The 25,268-nt window shown below is 36.1% G+C and overlaps 1 protein-coding gene across 6 annotated transcripts in view; it reads left to right on the top strand.

The window, feature by feature from the left end:
* LRBA (LPS responsive beige-like anchor protein) overlaps positions 1 to 25,268 on the top strand; it is a 786,161-nt gene that overhangs the window by 280,788 nt on the left and 480,105 nt on the right. For all 6 annotated transcript variants that reach the window (XM_055276087.2, XM_063638262.1, XM_055276088.2 and 3 more), the window contains exon 36: positions 9,554 to 9,662. In XM_055276087.2, the coding sequence (XP_055132062.1) occupies positions 9,554 to 9,662 (109 nt within the window). The remainder of the gene's footprint in view (positions 1 to 9,553; positions 9,663 to 25,268) is intronic.

The raw sequence follows: 25,268 nt of genomic DNA, 5'->3' as shown, positions 1-25,268 counted from the left end.
TTTGCTAGAAGGAAGTGTCAGATTCTGCCCAGGTTGAACTCAAGGGGTTGGGATCGTATAAAGCCACGACTCACTGGAGGTCACATTAGGGTATGTCCACCATAACACTTATGTTAATATGAGTTTCAAGCTGGAAAAGACTCCAGTGTATTCTCTTTTTCCCCAACTAAAATATAACGGAAGGTCATCTTTGCTGCTTAGCCTAGTCTATAATGTAATAGGTGTTGAACAGATAGATGTTGGACAGTATTTTTAAAAGGCAGAGGCACAAAAAAGTTAAAAGATCAGAATTAGCACTCAGAAGATTTATTCAGTTTTAATGTATATGAAATGACGAAATCTTTATTTTTAGGGCATTGGCTATGAAACAGCATAAATTAAAGCTGAGAGTATTACAAAGGAAATATTGACAAGATTTATTGATTGATTAGGGGCCTGAAGGAAGGTGGTAGAGGAGAGGGAAGAGACTAGAATAACTTTGAGGTTACTTGTTTGGGGACTAGTAGGTTAGTGTGCCATTGACTAATCAATTCAATTAATGTTTGAAAGTACAAGGCAATATATTGATGTTAAATTCACAATGTGGTTTTAGGTCTCTAGAGGGAAACTAAGAACCCAAACCAGTATTTCACATCTGTATTCTTGAAAGCCCTTGCTTTCTCTATCTGTAGAATCAGAGGAAGTTATTCATTAGTGGGTTTTAAAATTACACTAGGGATTGTTTTTGTCGGTAATGCCTAAATGAGTACTGTTTAATAGCATTTGAAAAAAAATACCCTGATGAGGTCAACCCAAAATCATAGATAAGATATTGCATTAACTTCTAAAGTAGCTGGAAGACAGTTTGGGGATAGAAGAGAGAGTCTGACAGAGCTGGAGTCAAATTAAAATAGTGTATGTGAGCCTAATAGAGATTGAAACAAAGTGATAGAATGGCAGAAAGCTTTTTTATTTTCTTTAAGGATTTTCTGTTTTCCTTTCTTTTGATTATTGATCGTTGTAAAGCTTCAAAGAACAGAGACATATAAGGAGGAGGACTTAAGCCTCACTCACCAGCCCAGACATGTGCATGCTTTTTCTGTAAAAGGCCAGATAGTTCTTTAGGCCTTGCAGTACACATGGTCTTTTTCACAACTGGTCAACTCAGTGTAGTATGGTGATTTGAAAACAGCCATGGGTAACACTTAAACAAATGGGCCTAGTTGTGCTCTTATAGAACTTACTAACCAAAAACTGTTGGCAGGCTAGATTTGGCACACAGGCCTTAATTTGCTGACCCCCATTCTAGATTATTGGCAATTAAAAGAATGTATTTTCTTTTATATGTTCCCCAAGCTCACATTGTTCATACTATTCCTCAGGTTTATTTTTCCTCTTAATGTATATTGTGGACATTATTTTGTCAATTTGGAACAATCTACTTTTATTATATGATTGTTTATTTTGGTTCTTTAAGATTCTCACTTTCATAAATAGTGTTGTAGTGAAATTCATTGATTCACGAATATTTTCCACATGTTTTTCTGCATTGTGGGAACATGTTCATATAGCACATTATTAAGACTGCTGGCTGGGCGTGGTGGTTCACGCCTGTAATCCCAGCACCCTGGAAGGCCAAAGCAGGTGGATCACTTTAGGTCAGGAATTCAAGACCAGCCTGGCCAACATGGTGAAACCCTGTCTCTACTAAAAATACAAAAATTAGCTGGGGGTGGTGACTCATGTACCTGTAATTCCAGCTACTTGGGAGGCTGAGACATGATAATCACTTGTACCCAGGAAGCGGAGTTTGCAGTGAGCTGAGATCCTGTCACTGCACTCTAGCCTGGGCAACAGAGTGAGACTCTATCTCCAAAAAAAAAACCAAAAATTTTTGTGACAATTGCTTTGGATCCAAGTTTATGTTTGTTTGTTTTTTTCTTTTTTGGTTTTGTTTTGTTTTTTGGTTTGAGACAGGGTCTTACTTTGTTGCCCTGGCTGGAGTGCAGTGATGCCATCACGGTTCACTGCAGCCTCTACCTCCTGGGCTGAGGTGATTCTCCTGCCTTGGCTTTTTGAGTAGCTGAGACTACAGGTGTGCACCACCATGCTCAGCTAATTTTGTTGTTTTTGGTATTTTTTTGTAGAGAAGAGGTCTTTTTATTTTACCCAGGCTTGTCTCAAACTCCTGGGCTCAAAGAGTCTCTTTTCTAAGTGCTGGATTATACTCATGAGCCACACTGTACCTGGCCTTATTTATATTTTAAATAAAAACATTGCTACAAAGTGAGGCAAGTGCCCTGTGGAATGGGAGTAAGTTCATGTCATTGTTGATGACTGCTAGGTGTAACTTTTGTAGGTGGGCATTTTCTAGTGGCAGTTTAGCCACTTTTGTTATATAAATTAAAAAAATAATCCTTGCAGGCCGTGTATGTTCACGCCCGTAATTTCAGCACTTTGGGAAGCTAAGGCAGGAGGATCACTTGAGCTCGGGAGTTTGAGACCAATGTAGGCAACATAGTGAGACCCTGTCTGTACAACACCACCAAAATAACTTGCAGGGTATGATGGCACATGTATATAGTCCCAGCTACTCAGCAGGCTGAGGTAGGCAGATCACTTGAGCTTGGGAGGTTGAGGTTTCTGTGAGCCATAATTGCACCACTGCACTCCAGCCTGGGTGACAGAGCGAGACCCTGTCCCTAAAATAATAATAATAATAATAATAATAATAATAATAATAATAATAATTCTATCCCTGCCCACTCTGTGTTCCCAACTTCTATTAAAGAAGGAAGTTTAGAAGACCTATACATATCAAACATGTTCCAGATTACATAAAGTGAATCATTCTGTTGATAAGTTTATAAGTAAATGGTGTTATAAAAGCACTAATCAGAATGGGTCATTTATTTATACATCCAAGACATTTTATTAAAAGATTTAGAACTCTGTGGCCATTATCAGTGTTCAATGTGAGTCCTTATATGGAGAGGTAGCACTGAAGGTAGCCATTTCTTAATCTCTTAACTTCTAATACCATAGTTTTATTTTTAAAAATTTTTGTCTTTATACAAGGCAATTCATACATTTTATATTTTTTGTGTGCTTTTGCTCAATATTATTAGTGAAATTCATATTGTTATGCATAATATTGATTCTTTTTGTTCCTACTTAGCATTTTACTTTATGAAAGTCCAACATTTTAAAAATTAGTTTTATTTTTAATGGACATTTGGGTAGTTGCTTGTGTTTGGCTATTGTAAATAATTGCCATGAACATTTTTATTAATCTATTTTGTGATTATAAGAGTCCATATTACTTCACATCTTTTATATAACTTGGTAATGCCAGCCTTTTAAACATATATAGGCATTCTGTGGAGTATAGTATATCTTACGGTTTTAAGTTTTATTTCCTTGATGACTAGTAATGCTGAACAACTTTTCATAATCTTATTCACCATTTGGAAATCTTCTTTTGTGAAGTGCTTGTGTACTTTTCCCATTTTAAAAATTGTGATCATTTTATTTGTAAGAGGCTTTTTAATATATTTAAGATAGCAGTTCCTCGTTGGTTGTAATTATTCCAAGTATATTCTCCCTCTCTGAAGTTTGGCTTTTAATTCTCTTAGTGGTGGCTTTCATAAGCACAAGTCTTTAAATTTTGATGTAGTTCATTTTGTCACTATTTTTCTTATGTTTTGTGTATTTTTGTTTGGTGAAGTAAGTCTTTACATTGACCCAGTCAGGAAGATGCTCTCTTACGTAGTCTTCTAGAAACTTTTTAAACTTCCTGAAATCTTTAGGTCTTATCTAGGATTCATTTGGAATTGGTTTGTTTGTATGGTTTGAGGTAGAAGTCAGGGTTAATTTGTCCATATGAGCATCAGTTGATTGATCTAAGACCAGTTTTTGGAAAAGACCATCTTACTTATAAGTCTTTTAATATCATTATCATTATCATTATCATCATCTCTCTTCCCCTCTTCAAGAATGTCTCATGTATTTTTGTTTGTTTACATTTTCTATAGCTTTTAGAATTAAATTTGAACTTATCAAATTATGCAGAAAGACCTGCTAGGATATTGATTGGACTGTATCTATAAATAGCTTTGTGGAGAATTGATATCTTTAATACAAGCCTTTCCTTTTCATTAACGTGATACTTTTTTCTTTAAGTTTTCTTTAACTTTTTTTTTTTTTTTTTTTACCATTCTTTCTGTTTGACATGCAGAATTCTAGCACATTTTTGTTTCTTTTTCCTACATATTTTGATGGTTTTGAATGCTTTTCAAAATAGTATTTAAAAATCGTTTTTACTTTGTTAGTAACCTATACATATAATCTAATTGATTTTTGTGTATTTGCCTTAAATCCAATGACCTTCCTAAATTCAATTATTATTTTTAATTGTTTACATATTTCTTTTGGATTTTTTCAGTATTTCGAATAACTTTTAACTTTATCTTCTAAAATGTATTTTTATTTTCTATTTAATTTCTGTTCTTATCCTTATTTTACTTTCAGCGTTCACTGGCTGTTCTTTTTCTGATTTGGTTCAGTTCAATACTTGCATAATTTATTTTGACAATTTTTTCTTCTTTAGTGTTTTTATTCAGTGTATCAATTTCACTCTAAGCATTGGTTTAAGGTTTATCTAAATCCACAGATTTTGGCACGTTGTTTTTACTAGGTTTTACTGCAAACGTTTCCTAATTTCCATTGTGATGTATTCTTTTATGTGAGGGTTTTTTTCAGAGGTGCACTCTTTAATTTTTAGACATGAAATGATATTACTTAGTGACTGCTGTGTTAACAATATTATCACAACTTAGCCTTAAAGAAACATACATTTGTTATCTCAATTTTTCTTGGTCAGGAATCCTAGGCATGGCTTAGCTGGGCCTCTCCTTCAGGTTCACTTACAAGGCTGCAATTAAGGTGTTGGCCAGAGTTGCAGTCTTATTTGATGTTTGACTAGGAAAGGATCTGCTTCCATGATCATGTGATTGTTGGCAGGATTCACTTCCTTTTGAGTCGTTAGACTGAGAGTCTGAATTCGTTGTGGGCTGTTGTCTGGGGCTCTACTCAGCTCCTTGCCACGGAGGCCTCTACACAGGGCAGCTCATAACATGGCAGCTTTCTTTAGCTAAGCCATTAAAGGAGAGTGTCAATAGAGTCTGCTAGCAAGATGCAAGTTACCATCTTATTTAATGTAATTATTGAATTGTTATTCCTTCATTCTTGCCATATTTTCTTGCTTCGAGGCAAGCCCCATCTCCTTCCTACACTCTAAAGGAGAAGATTACATAATGCTGTGGATACCAGGAGGTTAGGAAAGTCAGTGGTCAGCTTAGAGCTTCTTGCAGAGTGGTCTGTATCCTGTTATTTCTAGTTTAATTGAAATGTATCAAAGAACATACTAAGTATGATTCCATCATTTGAAATTTACTGTAAATTGCTTTGTGACCCCACATTTTGCCTATTTTTTTTGTATATGTTCCATGTTTACCTGAAAATAATATTTATTATTCACTTACTGGGTATAATGTTCTCGATATGTCAGTCAGGTCAGGTTAAAAAATATTCTATAGCTTTATATATTCTATATCTGATAGTGGGCCATATTCTTAGGAGCATACAAATTTAGAATCTCAAAGTACTAAATTTCTGTATCTCTAGTTCATTTATCCTTCTGTTAATTTAACAGGTTTATCTTATTTCTGTTTGCTTCTCATACTAAAAAAAGTTTATTACCTTTTAGCTTTTAAAAATTGTTCATGTTTTCTGAAATTATACTTTTCAATCTTTGTTCAACCTTATATTGAAATCGTGTCACTTATAAGCATCATATACTTAAAAAAATTGATTTGACAATAATTTTACTACTAAATGTTTACTTTCTATGTATTTCCGATACGTTTAGGTTAAAATTTATCATCTTATTATTTATGTCCTTTATATTTGCTCCACATCTTGTGTTTCTTTTTTTTCCTTCTTTTGAGCTAAGTATTTGTTGCTTAATTTTTTTCCCATTAGCTTGTTGGTTATATGTTATTTTAAATACCTTTAGTGGTTATCCAGAGATTGTAGTATGAATATTACAATTAACATCTTACATAAACTGATTCTTTTGCCAATCCATGTATGACAGAAGAAACTTATAACACTAATTCAGTTGGTTTCTCTTGCCTTGTATGCTGTGGTTATATATTTTAGATTGCAGTATTTTTTAATTCTAAAAGTTATATAATTATTGTAAATATTCAGTGTATTTTTAGATTTACCCACATTTGTCATTTTCATTGCTCCAATTGTTTTCCTTGACTTGTATCAATCTTATATTATTTTTCATCCTTGTGAAGAATGTTGGTTGGCTGGTGACAAATTCTCCCTATTTTATTTGTCATGGAATGTTCTTGTTTTGCTTTTGGTGATGAGGAAAAGTTTTCCTCTACCCTCTTAGGTTTGTTGTTTGGGGACCTGTGAATTAAACAGACAAACACAGCTTACCAAGAAAAAAGACCTATTTTTAGTCATAAGTCTGTCAGAATTTGGCTGACTGCTGTGGTTCATGCCTGAAATCCCCGCACTTTGGGAGGCCAAGGCGGGCGGATCACCTGAGGTTAGGAGTTCAAGACCACCCTGGCTAACATGGTGAAACCCCGTCTCTACTAAAAATACAAAAATTAGCCTGGCATGATTGCGAGTGCCTGTAATCCCAGCTACTCAGGAGGCTGAGGCAGGAGAATCACTTGAACCCAGGAGGTGGAGGTAGCAGTGAGCCAAGATCATGCCATTATATCCAGCCTGGGCGACAGAGCGAAACTTTGTCTCAAAAAAAAAAAAAAAAAAAAAAAAAAAAAAAAAAAAAAATACAGAGAAAAATGTGACTCGAGGAGGGGGTTAGAATTTGAGGTTATATGCATACCATTTTAATAGGGTAAAAGTGAGGTAATGAGGGGCACATTTGGGAAAGCTAATGATTTTGTGAACAGTAAGTGGGCCCTTAGGAGAATAGTTAAGTGATATTATAGTTTTGTAACAATGTCTGTTTAGATAATTTCTTATCCTGGTACTAACTTCTCATCTTTATTGACAATAGTCAAATCTTCCTTGGTTGCAAAACTCCCTGGGAAGGGATTGATGAAAGCTAAATTCTTTTGGGAACTTCTCCATTTAGGTGGATAAAGGAAGTTCAGAAAAATACTCTTTTTTTTTTCCCACAGTGGTATACTCTTGACCCTTTAAATCTTATTATTGAAGGATACTTTTTGAGGATAGGATTCTTTTCTTTCTCTCTCTTTCTTTCTTTCTTTCTTTCTTTCTTTCTTTCTTTCTTTCTTTCTTTCTTTCTTTCTTTCTTTCTTTTTCTCTCTCCTTCTTTCTGTCTTTTCTTTTTCTTTCTTTCCTTTTTCTTTTCTTTTCTTTCTTTTCTCTCTCTCTCTCTCTTTCCTTTGTTCGTCCGTTCGTTCTGTTGGAGTCTCGCTCTGTCGCCCAGGCTGGAGCGCAATGGCGCGATCTGGGCTCACTGCAAGCTCCGCCACCCAAGTTCAAGCCATTCTTCCACCTCAGCCTCCCTAGTATCTGGGATTACAGGCACCCGCCATCATGCCTGGCTAATTTTTATATTTTTAGTAGAGACAGGATTTCACTATTTTACCCAGGCTGGTCTTGAAGGGGATAGAATTCTTAGGTGGTTGGTTGGTTTGTTTTGAGACAAGATCTCTCCCTGTTGCTCAGGCTGGAGTGCTGTAGTGTGATCATAGCTCACTATAACTTAAAACTCATTGACTCAAGTGATCCTTCTGCCTCAGGCTTCTGAGTAGCTGGGACCATAGGCATGCACCACCATGCCTCGCTAATTAAAAAAAAACTTTTTTGGTAGAAATGGGATCTCACTACATTGCCAAGGCTGGTCTTGAACTACTGGCCTCATGTGATCCTCTCGCCTGGACCTCCCAAAGTGCTGGGATTACAGGTGTGAGCCACTGGCCTGGCCTTTTAGGTAGTATTTTTGTTTAGTATTTCAAATAGGTCATTGCATTCTTATCTAGCTTCCATTAGGCTTATTGTTGCTCTTTTGAAGGCCTCTCCCCCTGTCTGCTATTAATAATTTTTTTTTTTGATAGTTTTACTATTACTGCCTAAGCGGGGTATCCTTAAAAACCCTGCTTGGGTTTTGTAGCACTCCATCAACATATGGCTCAGTGTTTTTTCCCAGTTTTGAAAACTCTTGGCCATTATCTCTTCAAATATTGCTTTTTTCTAATTATGTATCTGCTGTTTCTTATACTACAGATACACTTATATTAGATTCTTTACCATGTCCTATATGTCTGTTATTTATTTTGTTCAATTTTCATTAATTTTTCTTACTATGTTTCAGTCTAGTTGTCATTGACCTATCTTTCAGTTAATTTTTCCTTTTTTGGCTGAGCTTAATAACCCAGTAAATCTACTTTTATATTTATTTTATTTTTCAGTACTTCTACAGTTTTCATTCTTTACTGGAATTCTCTATTACACAATTAGTTCTAAACATATTAACTACATTTATTTCAATGTCCAGATGTGAGCCAGTTTCTATTTAGTTTTCATTCATATGATATTGTCTCTTGTGCCTGTTAATTGGTGACTGAATGCTGAAAGTTGTATTTTAAAATTGCAAGGGTAAATTTAAGTCTCTATGATATTATCTTCCTTTAGAAAGGACTTCCTTTTAGTTTCTGATTAGCAGTTAGACTAATAGCTGATTGTATTAATTTAGGGTCTGAGCTGACTCAAGGCTGGGTTTTTTTTTTTTTCCAGTTCTTGTGAGAGTTTGGCCTGTTTTGTTTGCCTTCTCCTAGTGTGTAGCCCTTCTGAGGTCCTCTGAAAACCTGGGGTTTTACCATGGCCCTCCTGCACTGGTATTTCTGATTTTTTTCTCCCCACCCTGAAAGCTTTGCTTAGCTTTTTGGCTGCCAGTTAACCTAAATACCAATCACCAGATGTTCTCTGAAGGTCTGTTTCAGTGTTTTGAGGCCTGGTCTATTTCTTGCTTTCTGGGGTACACTTGATTCCTGCTGTAACTCTTGGGTAGTCTACCGGGACTCCTCCACCTTGACAGACTGCGAACCTCAATTATTTTCTATTTACCTTTGTGAGACTAGTGGCAGGTCTGTGTAGCTTCTCTCTTCTCACTTGGGAATAGCAAATGCTTTAATGTAAAAAGTCACACTGATTGTCTTTTGTGTGCTTTCTTCTCTGTGATCTTCACTGTTTAATTTTGGCTGCCTTGGTAACTTTCCAGTGCATTTTAAAAGATTAAAACACAACTTTAATCCAGTATTTTTAGTTGCTTTTGTTACATGGCTAGTCTGATAGAAGCTACTCTGCTATTGCCAGAAGGATAACCTTTTGCTGTTGTTACATTCCTCAATTATTTAGTGTGAAATAATGGTACCTCACTGTGTATGATGTCAAAAGAAGAAAGTAAGTATTCCTTCCTCTCCACAGTAAGCAGTGAATAATCATTTATGTTATGTGTGTATACATATATTTATTTGATAACATTCATTTCTTACAGGTTGCTTAGCCAGACAATGAAGGATCATCTAGTAAGAGTAGCAAATGAAGCTGAATTTATCCTGAGCAGGCAGAGAGCAGAAGATATTCACAGACATGCGGAATTTGAGGTAGGTTACACATGTGGTTGGTGTGCGGAAATTACCGTTTTTTAATGATAGTCATGAGAAATTGTCCCAGTAAAATGGCAGGTCCAAAGAAACATAGTATATGTCATCAAAAAATTAAAATCTAGGTTTATAGGAGAGTCATGGGGGTTCTGGGAGATAGTACATGTCTCTTTAGTCCTCTTGTCTCAATTGTAGTTGAGCTACCACAGAAGCTTGATCAGAGAAGCTTCTTATTTGGCTGATCTAATCTTAATAATTAGAGGTGAGTCTTGGCTCTGATGGTTTTCCTATAAAGAAAACTGGTGAAGGAGTTGGCCCTTTCTGGACAAAACAGAGCTAGTTAGCCAGAAGTGAAAATCTCTATGGCAAAGGTAAGATCATCTAGGTTTCTAGAGAGGAGCTGAACACACAGGTGTGAAATTTCTCTGTCTTTAGGGTTTGAGAGCATAATAGTATTTGTAGCTGAGGAAATGAGGGAGCATACACCTCTCTCCTTGGATTCTCATAGAAGAGGACTAAGTGATAAACCCATCCCGGGACCATTGCTTATCTCAGTAGTTGTACCTGAACATGTATAAGAAATACAAATTTCTAGAGGAAATTAATGGTTTTGTAGCTATAGAAATGACCCAAATTCACCTAAGGTGAACTAGAAGATTTGGCAAGTAGTACATTTGCTATAGAATTGGAAAAATATTTAAAAGCACTGTATGGCTTCTAACATATCGAGAACAGATAAACTCCTATGTTGCTGACATTTTTCTGGTACATTAGAAAAGACGAAAAATCTTCCAAGTGAATTTTATACAACCAGCAAATCTGAAAATTATTCTAGAAAAATAAAACTCTAGAAAACCAATTTCACTTAAGAATATAAGTACAAAATTTAAACTATAACTTTAAATAACATAATTCATCAATATAAAGAATGAATTATATAGTATGATGACTGAAAATTTTTACTGGAATTGTAAAATTGTTTACTTTAGGATATCTACCTGTAAAATAAATTATATCAACAAATTAAAAATAGAAAAAACATGAAGATATCAGTAAAGGTAGAAAAAAAGCATATGATGATTTTTAACTGCCAGGCCTATTAAAACTCAGGGAGAGAAAAAGATTTATATAAGAAAACAATACAAACATGGTAAAGACTATTAAATATCATTTTAAATGATTAAAGTCATCTCTTTTAAAATCAGGAAAAATGAGTGATACCTACTATCACTGTTGTTAACATATTTTTTGATGTTCTTGCAAGTGCAAGATATAGCTAATATAAATGCTAGTAAAGAAAGAAAGATTACTTTCAAATTTCTAGTGCTGTGGTCTAGGAAAATCTAATTCCTGTGTCTTGAGGTGTACCTGGATCTTGAACATTTTTCTACCAGAGTTAATAAATTTGGTGAGATTATTAGGTAGGAGATAGTTATGCAAAAAATTAATAGCTTTTCTTTGACAGTCAATAACCAGCTAAGAATGGAAATCAGAAATACAGTGTATTCATAAATATGACAAAAACAATGTTTTGGGCCAAATTCTGCAAGAAAAGTACACATGCTTTTTGGAATGAAGCTACAAAATTTTATTAAAGCAAATAAGATAAAATATAAACTAATTCCATTCTGGATAGTCTGTCTTGGGGTCTTGAGGGGTGTGTGTGTGTGTGTGTGTGTGTGTGTGTGAGTGAGAGAGAGAGAGAGAGAGAGAGACAGAGACAGAGAGAGACAGAGAATCAGTCTTTTGTTTTGAAATAATATGAGGCTTTCAGGAAAGTTGTAAGAGTAAAGCAGGAACTCCTATTCACTGTTCTCCCAGATCTTGTGATTGTTAAATTTTTACGACATTTATTCTCTTTCTCTTTATGCTTTGTTTTTCTGAATTTGAGAGTAAGTTAAAGTCAGGATTCCCTTCTACCTCAAAATACGTCAGTGGAAATTTCCTAAGCACATACTCTGTCTTAATCTGGTACAGTTATCAAAATCAGAAAATTAACATTGGCAGGATCCTGTTACTTAATATACCAACATTACTTGTATTTTTCCAGTTTTCCAACTGGAAAAAAGACTCCATATTGTCTTTTATAGACAAAGAGAGAAAATTCTACATCACAAAAATGTTCATTTTTCTCAAGTCAGTATGTAAACTCAGTGCAATATGCATTAGTAAAGCACTCCATTAGAGTTGATTTGGAATTTAAATATTCTTTACAACAAATTTAAGACACACAAATATTATATTTGGATATTTAAATATTCAGTTATTGTGGGAAAATAAATGCTTTAATGTAGTCCTACAATTTGTGAAAAAGTGATGAGGATGTACTTGCCTCTCCAGAAATTAAAACACCACTAAAAAGACAGCATATATTAAAATTCTTCCAGATGGAATAAGCAATAGGGAGGAAGATGACATGGTAAATACTTTAGAAACATGTTTGGAAAACTGTAAAAGTAGAACTTGGGCATATGTGTGAATTTGGTAACCAAAATGTAGGATATTTAGAAAGTAGAAATATAAAAGTAGACATCTATTACTACCTATAACATTAAGTGGAGGAAAGATACCATCAACAACTTGGAAAAACATAATGCATGTGACTGATAAATGATTAATATATTCACTGTACTAATAATTCTTAGGAGAAAAACAACCCAATAGACAGAAACTCAGATGATATGAATAAGAAATTCACAAAAGAACCTAAAAGTGACCAGTAAATATATGAAAAGGATTCCTATGTAATTAGAGAAATTATTATCTATCAATTTTCCATTCTTCGATTGAGAGAAAGTAAAAAGAATGATAACGTACTGTTGAAGCAAATAAGGGAGATGAAATGGGCAATGCTGTTCTTTTGTATTGTTAATGGAAAGTACATTTTTAGTCTTAAGGGAAAGAAATATAGTCATGGCTATTAAGAGAATTACATTGACACTCACAAACATGCAAATACCCATTTACCAAGTAATCCTATTTTTGTGAATATATCTGTTAGGAATTAAAAATAATAGTATTTAAAGATGAGTATACATGGCTATTTATTGCAGTATTGTATAAAATTTAGCAAAATAATAATTATGGAAAAAACAAGGAAATGTTTCTTTAAGTAAAGGAAAATTATTTTCTGAAAGAATAGAAGGTTAATAAATTATGAAAAAATTAAGAGGTTGATGGCTTCAGTTTTTAAACATGAGTTTTGACATAGAATTCCACCAAGCCATTTTAGTTAATCTTTTCAGTATAATTATGTCATTGATTTTTTATTCTTTTCTTTGTAATATTTGTGGGTACGTTATAGGTATATATATTTATGTAGTACATGAGATATTTTGGTACAGGAATGCAGTGCATAATAATCACATCATGGAATATTGGGTATCCATCTCTTCAAGTATTTATCCTTTGGGTTACAAACAATCCAGATACACCATTTTAGTTGCTTTAAAATGCACAATTGAATTATTATTGACTATTGTCACCTGTTGTGCTATCAAATATTAGATCTTACTCATTTGTTCTATTTTTTTAATACCTATAGATCATTGTCACCTCCCTGTGACACCCTCACTACCCTTCCTAGCCTCTGGTAACCATTCTTCTACTGTCTCTCTGAATAAAACAGTTTTGAACTCAGAGTTCAATTGTTCAGAGTTCAACTGAACAAGTTGAATTGTTTTGATTTTTAGATCCCACAAATAAGTGAGAACATGCGATGTTTGTCTTTCTGTGCATAGCTTATTTCACTTAACATAATGATCTCCATTTTTCATCCATGTTGTTGCAAATGGGAAAGAATCTCATTCCTTTTTATGGCTGAATAGTACTCCATTGTGTATAAGTACTACATTTTCTTTTATGCATTCATCTTTTGCTGGACATATAGGTTGCTTCTAAATCTTAGTCATTGTAAACAGTACTGCAACAAACATGAGAGTACAGATATATCTTCAATATACTGATTTCCTTTCTTTTGGATATGTACCTAGCAGTGGGATTGCTGGATCATATGGCAGCTCTATTTTAGTTTTTTGAGGGACCTCCAGGCTGTTCTCATAGTGGTTTTTACTAATTTACACTCCACCAATAGTGTATGTGGGTTCCTTCTTCTCCACATTCTCGACAGCATTTGTTATTACCTGACTTTTGGATACAAGCCATTTTAACTCGAGTGAGATGATATCTCATGGTACTTTTGATTTGCATTTCTGTGATGATCAATGATGTTGAGCACCTTTTGTTTTGTTTTGTTTTTTTGAGGCAGAGTCTTGCTATGTTGCCCAGGCTGAAGTATAGTGACATGATCTTGGGTCACTGCAACCTCCACTGCCCTGGTTCAGGCGATTATCATGACTCAGCCACCCGAGTAGCTGGGATTACAGGCCTGTGCCACCACACCCGGCTAATTTTTGTATTTGTAGTAGAGATGGGGTTTCGCTGTGTTGGTCAGGCTGGTCTTGAACTCCTGGCCTCAAGTGATCTGCCTTCATCAGCCTCCCAAAGTGCTGAGATTACAAGTGTGAGTCACAGTGCCTGGCTCTTGAACACCTTTTCTTTTCTCTTCTCTTCTCTTCTTTTTCTTTCTTTTCTTTCTTTTTTTTTTTTTTTTTCAGGGCCTCACTCTGTCACCCAGACTGGAGTGCAGTGATGCGATCTTGGCTCACTGCAACCTCCACCTCCCTGGTTCAGGGGATTCTCATGGCTCAGCCACATGAGTAGCTGGGATTAAAGGCCTGTGCCATCATGCCTAGCTAATTTTTGTATTTTTAGTAGAGATGGGATTTTACCATGTTGGCCAGGCTGGTCCCAAACTCCTGGCCTCAATTGATCTGCCCGCTTTGTCCTCCCAAAGTTCTGGGATTACAGACATGAGCCACTGCACCCGGCCTGAACACCTTTTCATGTGCCTGTTTGCCATTTGTATGTCTTCTCTTGAGAAATGTCTATTCAAATATTTTGCCCATTTTTAAATTGGATTATTATTTTTTCCTATAGAGTTGTTTCAGTTCCTTACATATTCTGCTTATTAATCTCTTGTCAGATGGGTAGCTTTGCAAATATTTTCTTCCATTCTGTGGGTTGTCTCTTCACTTTGTTGACTGTTTCCTTTGCTGTGTAGCTTTTTAACTTGATATGATCCCATTTATTCATTTTTGCTTTGGTTGCTTGTGACTATGGGGTATTACTGAAGAAATTTTTGCCCAGACCAATGTCCTGGAGAGTTTCCTCAGTTTTTTTTTTGTAGTAGTTTCACAGTTTGAAGTCTTAGATTTAAGTCTTTAATCCATTTTGATTTGATTTTTACATAAGGTGTGAGGTGTAGGGATCAAGGTTCATTCTTCTGCATATGGATAACTAGTTTTCCCAGTGCCATTTATTGAAGAGAGTGTCTTTTCTCCAATGTTTGTTCTTGGCACCTTTGTTGAAAATTCATTTCCTGTAGCTGTGTGGATTTGTTTCTGGGTCCTCTTTTTGTTCCATTGGTTTATGTGTCTGTTTTTATTCTAATACCATTCTGTTTTGGCTACTATAACTCGGTAATATAATTTGAAGTCAGATAATCTGATTCCTCCAGTTTTATTCTTTTTGCTCAGGATAGCTTTGGCTATTTTGAGTCTCTTGTGATTCCACATAAATTTTAGGAATTTGTTTTATTTCGTTGAAGAATATCATTAGTATTTTGATAGAGATTGCATCGAATCTGTAGATTGCTTTGTTTAATATGGATATTTTAACAGTATTGATTTTCCAATCCATAAACATAGAATATCCTTCCTTTTTTTATATTCTCTTGAATTTCTTTTATCAGTGATTTATAGTTTTTATTATAGAGATCTTTCACCACTTTTGTAAAATGTATTTCTAAGTATTTAATTTTGTATGTTTCTATTGTATTACTCTTTTGAATTCATGTTCAGATTGTTCACTGTTGGCATATATGCTACTGATATTGATTGATTGCTTGAGATGGGATCTCACTTTGTCACCCAGGCTGGGGTGCAGTAACACAGTCATGGCTCACTGCAGCCTTGAACTTCTGGGCTCAGTCTGCCCACCTCAGTATCCTGAGTAGCTGGCACTACAGGCATGTGCCACCATGTCTGGCTAATTTTTGTGTTTTTTTATAGAGGCAGGGTTTTTACCATGTTGCCCAGCTGGTCTCGAACTCCTGGGCTCAAGCAGTCCACCTCCATATCTTCACAAAGTGCTGGGATTATAGACATGAGCCATCATGCCTGGCCACTACTCATTTTTGTATGTTGGTTTTTGTATGCTGCAACTTTACTGAATTTGTTTATCAGTTCTTATAGCTTTTTGGTGGACTGTGGGTTTTTCTAAAAATAAGATCACATCATCTGCAAATAAAGATAATTTGACTTACTCCTCTCCAATTTAAATGCTCTTTATCTCCTTCTCTTGTTGGATTACTCTATCTAAGGCTTCCAGTTCTATGTTGAATAATAGTGGTGAAAGTACATGTTCTTGTCATGTTCCAGATCTTAGAGGAAATGCTTTCAGTTTTCTCCATTCAGTATGATACTGGTTGTGGGTCTGTCATATATGGCTTATTATGTTAAGGCATATTCCATTTGTATCAGGTTTTTTTTTAGGGTTTTTATCATGAACAGATGTACTTTATCAGACGCTTTTTCAGCATCAATTGAAATGATCTTTTTTTATCCTTCATTCTGTTGATATCATGTATCACATTGATTGATTTGCATATATTGAACCATCCTTGCATCCCTAGGATAAATCCCACTTGGTCATGATTAATGACCTTTTTTAATGTATTTTTAAATTCAGCTTGCTAGTATTTTCTTGAGGATTTTTGCATCAATATTCACCAGTGAGATTGGCCTATAGTTTTCTTTTTTTAATATGTCTTTGGTTTTGGTATCAGGGTAATATTGGCCTTGTAGAATTAGTGTGGAATTCTTCCCTCCTCTCTATTTTTTGGAATACTTAGAGTAGGATTGGTATTAGTTCTTAAAATGTTTCGTAGAATTCCGTGAAGCCATCTGGCCCCAGGCTTTTCTTTACTCGGATACTTTTTATTAAGGCTTCACTCTTGTCACTTGTTATTGGTCTGTTATGTTTTAGATTTCTTAATGGTTCAATCTTGGTAGGTTTATGTATCTAGGAATTGATCCATTTCTTCTAGATTTTCCAAATTTATTGACATATAATTGCTCATAGTAGCCGCTAATGATCCTTTGAATTTCTACAATATCAGTTGTAATGTCTCCCTTTTCGTATCTGATTTCATTTGTTTGGATCTTCTCTTTTTCTTATTCTCACTAAAAGGTTGCCAATTTTGTTTATCTTTTCAAGAAGGCAACTTTTTGTTTAATCACTCTTCTGTATTGTTTTCATTTCAAATTCATTTATTTCTGCTCTGAACTTTAGTATTTCTTTTCTTCTACTAATTTTGAGTTCAGTTTGCTGTTACCTTTCTAGTTCTTTAAGATGCATTATTGGGTTATTTATTTGAAGATGTTCTTTTTTTTGACGCAGGCATTTATAGCTATAAATTCTCTTCTTAATAGTGCTTTTGCTGTATCCTGTATGTTTTAGTATGTTGTGTTTTTATTATCATTTGTTTGAAGAAATTTTTTAATTTTATTCTTAATTTCTTCATCATTACACTGGCGATTCAGGAACATATTGTTTAATTTCAGTATATTGTATAGTTTTTAATATTTCTGTTATTATTGATTTGTAGTTATGTTTCATTGTGGTCAGAGAAGATGCTTGATATTTCAGGTTTTTTGAATGTTTTAAGACTTGTTTTGTGACCTAACATATGGTCTGTTCTTGAGAATGACCCATGTGCTGAGGAGAAGAATGTGTATTCTGTAGTTATTGGATGCAATGTTCTGTAAATATCTGGCTGGGCATGGTGGCTCACACCTGTAATCCCAGCACTTTGGGAGTCTGAGGCAGGTGGATCACCTGAGGTCAGGAGTTTGAGACCAGCCTGGCCAACATGGCGAAACCCCGTCTCTACTAAAAATACAAAAATTAGCTGGGTGTGGTGGCATGTGCCTGTAATCCCAGCTACTCAGGAGGCTGAGGTAGGAGAATTGCTTGAACGTGGAAGATGGAGGTTGCGGTGAGCTGAGAATCATGCCACTGCACTCCAGCCTGGATGATAGAGCAAGACTCCATCTCAAAAAAAAAAAAAAAAAAAAAGAAATGTTCTGTAAATATCTTTAGATCCACTTGTTCTGTAGTACAGATGAAGTCTGCTGTTTCTTTTTTGATTTTTTTTTTGTCTGTGAGATCTGCCCAGGGCTGAAGGTGCGATATTTTGATGTGTCTAGCTATTATTGTATTGGAGTCTATCTCTCTCTTTAGTTCTCATAATATTTTCCTTATATATTTCATTGCTCCAGTGTTGGGTGCATGACATGGTTTGGCTCTGTGTCCCCATCCAAATCTCATCTTGAATTGTAATCCCCACATGTTGAGGGAGGGACCTATAATCCCCATGTGTCAAGGGAGGCAAGTGATTGGATCATTGGGGGGCAGTTTCTTGCATGCTGTTCTCGTAATAGTGAGTGAGTTCTCATGAGATCTGATGATTTTATAAGTGTTTGGAAATTCCTCCTTCACTCTTCTCTTTCCTGCCAACTTGTGAAGAAGGTGCCAGTTTCCCCTTTGATCCTGATTGTAAGTTTCCTGAGGCCTCCCAACCACGTGGATCTGTGAGTCAGTTAAACCTCTTTCCTTTATAAATTACCCAGTCTTGGGTAGTTCTTTATAGCAGTGTGAAAACGGACTAATACAGTGCATATTTATTTACAATCATTATATCCTCTTGCTGGATTGACCCCTTTATCACTATATGATGACTGTCTTTGTCTCTTCTTACAATTTTTTTCTTGAAATCTATTTTATCTGATTAAATGTAACTACTCCTGTGGCTTGGAATATCTGTTTTCATCTCTTTATCTTCAGTCTATGTGTATGTTTATAGGTGAAGTGTGTTTCTTACAAGCAACAGATTATTAGGTCTTGTTTTTTAATTCATTCAGCCACTTTATTTCTTTTGATTGGAGAGTTTAGTCCATTTACATTTCATGTTATTATTGATAAGTAGAGACTTACTACTGCCATTTTGTAATTTGCTTTCTGGTTGTTTTGCAGACTTCTCTTCCTTTTTTCTTTCCTTGTCTTCCTTGTAGTGAAGGTGGTTTTCTCTGGTGGTATGATTTAATTTCTTGCTTTTTATATTTTGTGTACCCATTGTATTTGTTTCAGTTTGAGGTTATTACAAGGCTTGCCAACACAATCTTATAACCTGTTATGTAAAACTAATGGCAACTTCACTTCACACTGACTGCATAAAGAAACAAACACACAAAAAGGAACCTAATAAAAACTCTACGCTGTAACTTTGTCTCTCTAGTTTTAAACTTTCTATTGTTTTTCTTTTTATCTTACTGTACTATCTATGTCTGGAAAAGTTTTTGTAGTTATTATTCATTGGTTCATTATTTAGTCTTTCTACTTGGTATATTTATATACTCCAATTACAATGTAATACTATTCTGTGCTTTTCTGCGTGCTTACTATTACCAGTGAGATTTGTACCTTCCGATGGTTTCTTCTTGCTCATGAACATCCTTTTCTTTCAGATTGTAGAGCTCCCTTTAGCATTCCTTCTAGGACACGTCTGGTGTTGATGAAATCCTTTAGCGTTTGTTTGACTGGGAAAGTTTTTTTATCTCCTTCATGCTTAAAGGATATTTTCAGTGGATATACTATTCTAGAGTAAAAGTGTTTTTCTTTCAGCACTTTAAATATGTCTTGCCACTCTTGTGGCCTGTAAGGTTTCCACTGAAAAGTCTGCTGCCAGATGTATTGAAGCACCATTGTATGTTATTTCTTTTCTCTTGCTGCATTTAGGATCCTTTCTTTATTCTTGACCTTTAGATTATTAAATGCCCAGAGGTAATCTTCTTTCTGCTTGCTGTTCTATAAGCTTCTTTTACTTGAATTTGATATCTTTCTCAAGGTTGGGGAAGTTCTCTGATTACTCTTTTGAATAAACTTTCTATCCCTCTCTTTTTATCTACCTCTTCTTTAAAGCTATTAACTCTTAGATTTGCCCCTTTGAAGCTGTTTTCTGATTTTGTAGGCATGCTTCATTTTTTCTTATTCCTTTTTTTCTCCTCTGTATTTTCAAATAGCCTGTCTTCAAGCTCACTACTTTCTTCTTGATCAGTTCTGCCATTAAGAGACTCTGATGACTCTGATGCATTCTTCAGCATGTTATTGCATTTTTCAATTGTAGAATTTCTGATATATATATATATATATATATGTATATATTTAAATTTATTTTATTTTTTGAGACAGGGTCTGGCTCTATCACCCAGGCTCTAGTGCAGTGGTGGGATATCAGCTCACTGTAACCTCCACCTCCCTACTCATTCTGCTTGATTAAAAAAAAAAAATTTAATCCTTTTGTTAAATTTATCTGATAGAATTCTGAATTTCTTCTCTGTGTTATCTTGAATTTCTTTGAGTTGCCTCAAAACAGCTATTTTGAATTGTCTATCTGAGTTGTCGTATGTCTCTGTTTCTTCAGAATTGGTTCCTGGTGCCTTATTTAGTTCATTGGTGAGGTTGTGTTTTCATGGATGATGTTTATACTTGCTAATGTTCTTCAGTGTATGAGCATTGAAGAGTTAGGTATTTATTATAGTCTTCACAGTCTGGGCTTGTTTGTGACTGTTCTTCTTGGGAAGGCTTTCCAGGTATTTGAAAGGACTTGGACCCCAACCCCAATAAGGCTGTGTTTTTTGCTGGCTCGTAGAGGTACCATTTTGGTGGTCTTAGATAAGATGTGGAAGAATTATCTGGATTACCAGCCAGAGACTCTTGTTCTTTTCCCTTTCTCCCATACAAACAAGAGTCTGTCTCTCTTTGCTGAGCCACCTGCAACTGGGGGTGTGGTGATGCAAGTAAGTCTGTGGCCACCACCACTAGGGCTGCACTGGGTCAGACCTGAAACCTGCACAGCGTTGGGTCTTGCTCGTTTCTTCCCTTCAGGGCCGTGAGTTCCCACAGGCTCCAGGAATGTCCAAAGTGCTGTATGGGAGCCAGGGACTGAAGTTAAACAGCTTGGCAATTTTCCTGATATTCTATTTTACTGTCGTTATGCCTGCACTCAAACCACAATACAAAGTCTTTCCTACTCTTTTCTTCACTTTCCATAGGCAGAGCTGCCTCTCCCTGTGGCCACCCCCACCACCGGTCCACAGGGGATTTCTTCAGGCCACCGCTGATGTTTACTGAGAGCCTAGGGGCTCTTCTGTCAGCTTGTGATGAATGCTGCCAGGCCTGAGACTCGCTCTTTAGGGCAGTGAGCTCCCCTCTGTCCCAAAGCACATCTGGAAATGCTGTCCAAGAGCCTAAGCCTAGACTTTGGGACCCCAAGAGCCAGCTTATTGCTCTACCCTCATGTAGCTGAGCTGGTACATAGGATGCAAGACAAAGTTCCCTTCATTTTTCCCTCTGCTTTTCTGAAACATTAGTAGTATTTCACTGTAGGCACCATAGCTGGGAATATGCTGGGACACCCCTGAAGCTAGTAAGTCTCAGAGCCCAAGACACATGGTATATTCCCTTCGTTATCACTGCTGGTTATTCAGGGCCCAAGAGTTCTTTAATCTGCAGGTGATGAATCCTACCAGGACTGGGTCCTTACCTTCAAGGCCCTGGGTTCACTTTTGGTCCAGGTTGTGTCTAGAAATGAAATACCATCCAAGAGCTAAGGCCTGGAATGGGGCCTCATGACTCTGCCTGGTGCCCTATCCTACTGTGGCTGAGCTGGTATCCAAGATGCAAGTCAAAGTCCTCTTTACTCTTTGCTGTCCTCTCCTTAAGCAGAAGCAAGGAGTAACTTTCATTGCTATGAGCTTTACTGCCTGGGGTTAGGGCAGGGCTGATGCAAGCACTTCCTTAGCTAGGCAAGCTGGTGTCTCTCTAGGTCACGTGCCACCCTAGTTCACTGGCCCTAAGCCCAACCCAGCACTAGGAGGAGCCTAGAAATTGCAGTCCTTGTGTCCTAGACTGACTTTCAAGTTTATCTAGGAACCCAGCGTACTTTAGCCTGGGTGGCGAGGCTTGCCAAGAAACTCATGTTCTGTCCCCTGAGATATGTGATTCCCCTCTGGCTAGGGCTGGTCCTCATGCTCCTTCTATGGAAGGAGCCCAGCATAGCTTAATTCTTTGCTGTGACAGGGCAGCACTGAGACCAATGTAAAGTTCTCCAATCGTTGAGCTCTCCTTCCCCAAAGTGCAGTTTCTGTCTGCAGTGCATGGCCACTGCTGGGCGATGGGGCAGAGGTGGCATCAGTGATTCAAGTCTGTCTCTCCTGCCCCCCTCAATGCCTCTTTCCATGATATGAAGTTAAAAACAAGTACTGTGATTGCTCACCTGATTTTTGGTTCTTGTGATGGTGCTTTGCTATGTGCAGATAGTTGTTAAAATTTGGTATTGCAGCAGGTGGATGAACAGGATAGGCCTCTATTCTGCCATCGTGCTCTGCCCCTCCTCTGATGTTGGTTTTTATGTTACATATGTCAATTCACACCCTCTTATGGAGGCTGAGGATATTAGTCACTTGTATGTTCCTTTTATTTTCTCTCCCCTCACCTCCTAATTTTTAGTTATATTTTAATTTTCATGTTGTCTAAATTTATCACATTCATGTTTATAATCACATTTCTTATAGTACTTGAGTATTTGTTCTTTATTTAAGTGAATTCAATACTCACTCTTCATTTTCCCCCACTTTATTAGTCGGAACTTATTTTCCAGATTCTTTCTTTTGACTCAGTTCTTAATTGGCTGCATTTCATGGCTATTCTTTTTCCACAAGGGGCTTATATGTGTTGTAAACTTAAAGTTCTTCCATGTTTAAGAATATTTGCCTGCTGTCTTTATATTTGAATGGCATTCTGCTTAACTTTATATATTTTTTTCTGGGTGTGGAAATATATTTTCTCAAATTATTTTTTTTTCCAAATTGGATTTAGCACCAGGCTGCTGCTGACATCAGAGTTCCATTCTGTGGGGAGGCTGGAAGGCTTGCATTGCAATGGAAGGGCATGAGGCACCTGCTGCCACAGCAGATGATCAACAAATGAAGGACCATAACTGCCCCCTAGGAATTGAAGAATTCTTTAAAGTTTGACTATTTGGGGAACACAGACCAAGGACGTGCCCTGATTTTCCATTTCGGAAAGTCATAGTTCAAGTTGTAAATTTCCGGCTGGGCATGGTGGCTCACACCTATAATCCCAGCACTTTGGGAGGCCAAGGTGGGCGGATCACTTGAGGTCAGGAGTTCAAGACCAGCCTGGCCAACAAGGTGAAACCCCATCTCTACTAAAAATACGAAAATTAGCCAGGCGTGAGGTAGCTCATGCCTGTAGTCTCAGCTACTCGGGAGGCTGAGGCATGGGAATCGCTTGAACCTGGAAGGCAGAGGCTGCAGTGAGCCAAGATCGTGCCACTGCACTCCTGCCTGGGGGACAGAGCAATACTCCGTCTCAGGAAAAAAAAAAGTTATAAATTTTTGTTCTACGATTTCCGTATATCAGAAGATACTGTAGAATTTAATTCACATTGTCTTCCCAAAAGAAAGAGAAAAAAAAAAATACAGTTTTTCTTAGGAGTCTTTTCTTTTTTGGTCTTAAATGTCAATGATCACAAAAACTTCAGGGTTTTCTTTATTATAGACCTGCATTGCTGAATATGTTATAACTTTGACTTCTATTCCATGAGGGTGCTTGGACAATGAAAATTCTTTTCTCCACCCAATTGATTGTAATTTGAAATGTCTTTGATCAATACAAAGTACTTTCACCTCCCAGGGTATGAAGAATTCATCAGCATTGGACTTACAAAGCCACTCATCTAAAAAGTGAAAAAGAAAAGTAGAAACTTCTTGGGTTTTTACTTCTATTGTTTGGAGAGGTTCCATAGTCCTGGTATCTATCATGTAACCAAACATGGCCTTTGCACATTGCTCAAATGCTTCCTCCAGAGTATCTCCCCATGTGTGTAACTGGACATCTGCTGTATGATCCAAATACTCGTAATTCCTATTGACTGGTGGATAGTTGGCCTTGATCGCCTTCTGTTCCTCAGTCAAACTGTAATCTCTAACATCTCCCTCTTTCTGTGCCCTGACTGCCTTGCTTGACTTAATATTGTTGGGTAACACTTAAATTCCCTTATAACTTTGCAGACATTGCTTTGTTATCTTCTGACTTTGAATGTTGCTGTCAGAGGACAGTCTGATATTTTCCCTCAATTTTTGATTTGCTTTTTATGTCTTCTGCCTGTGATTTCTTTGTCCACAAAATTCTTTAAGAGGAATATGGCTCAGTATTGAACATTATTTATCAAATTATCCTGGGACATAGTTTCTTGTTATAATCGGCAGATTCTGATTTTTCCTTCAGTTCTTAGGAAATTTTTTAGATTACACTTTGAAATACCATTTTCACTTTATTTTGTTTTTCCTTACTTAGTAACACTTAATAATATTATGTTAGATATATGTTTGTCTTTCACATCTATTAGATATTCCTTAGTTGCTTGACTTTCTTTGATCCTTAGCCTTATTTTTCCACCAGTAAGTACATTTTTAATGTTTTCTTTTGTCTGGGATATTTATTTGTAATTTATTTATTATGTCTATAAAGCTTATGTTTTGTTCCTAATTTTGTTTATTTAGGACTTCAGCCTCTTTCCTTAGTCACTTACTTTATTTGAGTTTTATCTTATTTGCAATATGTTTTTGTTATGTTGTTCATTAGAAAAAATAATCATGAATAATTTTCTTTTATTCTTTGAGTTATACTTTCTCATCAGATTTTTTTGTCTTTTCTATAGTAATGTTTTATTTTAAATTTATTTATTAACTTATATGTTGATTGATTGGTGCTATATGTTTGTATAACTACCATACTTTTTTGTTTCGTTATGTTCATTCTTAGAATGCTCTGTGCAGATATTCTGTTGGCTTAAGACAGCAGGATATCTTAGTGACTTATTTCCCTCTCCATCCTCTGTGTAAAGCTAGTATTTCCCCCATCTGAGCTACAGTTTGATTTTTGTAGAATATCCTATGGCCTATTATGAAGAGGAAGAGCTTATTTGAAATAGATGAGGAGTCTTTCTTAGAAATCCTCGTTTTTTTCTAAGATTTTGTTAAATATTTTCTACCAGGTTCATTCTGTCTCATTAGACTACAGACAGTTCTCATGGGAAAATGTGCTTAGGCTTTGAATAATTTTCCTCAGTCATTTAAGAGAGTAAACTCGAGTTTACTTCAGTTTTAGTGAATCAGCCCCATTTTTCAATATCTTGCTTCACCAGTATTTGTTCTGTAAGTTTTTCTGGCATCTCCAGGTAGAAGAGGAAAGAGGTAATGTTACCTACTCAGTTTGTTTCTCTCTGTATTGGAAGGCATTAAGAAAATTATCAGAATTTTGTCAACTTACCAATATTGCTTAGGGGGCATGGGGACGTGATTAAGAACTAAGCTTTGTTGCTCCCTCAGTTCTAGAACC

This window comes from Symphalangus syndactylus, chromosome 4 (assembly GCF_028878055.3).
Source record: "Symphalangus syndactylus isolate Jambi chromosome 4, NHGRI_mSymSyn1-v2.1_pri, whole genome shotgun sequence".
NCBI classification, from domain to species: domain Eukaryota; kingdom Metazoa; phylum Chordata; class Mammalia; order Primates; family Hylobatidae; genus Symphalangus; species Symphalangus syndactylus.
The sequence above is the reverse complement of the archived record's forward strand: the minus strand, read 5'-3'. Positions and strand labels throughout refer to the sequence as shown.